This window comes from Cryptotermes secundus, unplaced genomic scaffold (genome assembly GCF_002891405.2).
Source record: "Cryptotermes secundus unplaced genomic scaffold, Csec_1.0 C38449524, whole genome shotgun sequence".
NCBI classification, from domain to species: domain Eukaryota; kingdom Metazoa; phylum Arthropoda; class Insecta; order Blattodea; family Kalotermitidae; genus Cryptotermes; species Cryptotermes secundus.
Genome location: NW_019771171.1, coordinates 1 through 1,112, shown reverse-complemented (window position 1 = coordinate 1,112; position 1,112 = coordinate 1). Strand labels below are relative to the sequence as shown.

The following is a 1,112-nucleotide window of genomic DNA, read 5'->3' as shown; positions in this document are numbered from 1 at the left end:
CCAGTAGAGGCGGAGTGACCAGTAGTAGTCAGACCCCTACTCCAGTCGAAAAGGAGGCCCCATTTCAAAACACGTAGAAGTCTTGAAAATAAAAATAGGATAATGGGTCCTGACAGGATTTTAAAACCTAGAATTACTATGCTGGAGAGGACCATCAGCAAAATAACAGACCGACCGATTACTTAATCATTTACCCATATGCCACTTTATTGTCCGTTGCCATACATTGGCCTGACTGATCCTGCCGTTTCGTGTTTAACAGGTCGTGGAAGGAAAAGCAGGGGTCATCACGGAGGTCACGGTGGAGGCCATCATGGGGGGAAGAAAGGGGGCAAGGGAGGCAAGAAGATGCTGATGGCAATGAAGAAGATGATGGGTCTAATGATGATGGGCAAATTTGGGATGATGGTACCCATGATGCTCGGATCTGCCAAGCTGATGGCGGCCAAGGGGATGATGGTTGGAATGACGTCACTTTTGATATCCATTATTGTCAAAGTTATGGGGTTGATGGGGAGTGGAAAGAAATCAGGTGGGGTAGGTAAAATGAAAATGGGTGGAGGACCCTATCCTCCAAGTGGTGTGCCTGCTGGTGGAGGTGGCTGTGGGGGTTGTGGTGGTGTCAGCAATACTTATGGCCCCCCTTCTGGAGGGGGATGTGGAGTTAGTGGCTGTGGTGGGGGCAGTATAACAATGCCAAGCAACAGTTACGGAGCACCATTTAATAGGGCCGAAAGTGGATTTGCTGGAGGGATAAGTGACATTTACGGAGCACGAGGTGAGGGTGGAGGAAACAGTGATTCTTATGGCGCACATTCGGATAGTGGTGTAGTTACAAATAACCTGTACGGCGCACCGAACTGGTCTAAGAGAAGTTCATCTGTCAACCACCAAGAAGCATTACTCCACCAAAACAATAACACGGAAGGGCAATAGGGAAGAAAGGAGCCATAGATGTGTATTGTGAAAGATTTTTATCTCAATTCATTTTTCATCACTGACCCACTGGCATACTTTGACGACTGCGGCACGTCTATCCCTCTGAAGATATTAATTACTCTGACGGCTGTGAGAAGTCGCCGGATTAAGGTCGAAATAGTTTACTTATTCAA

General features: G+C 47.3%; 1 protein-coding gene across 1 annotated transcript; it reads left to right on the top strand.

The window, feature by feature from the left end:
• Positions 1–262: 262 nt before the first annotated feature.
• On the top strand, positions 263–778 carry LOC111875143 (uncharacterized PE-PGRS family protein PE_PGRS10-like; the record flags this gene model as incomplete). Its single annotated transcript, XM_023871205.1, has 1 exon — positions 263–778. A coding segment is annotated over one exon (516 nt), but the record flags the coding sequence as incomplete, so codon positions are not given.
• Positions 779–1,112: the final 334 nt, after the last annotated feature.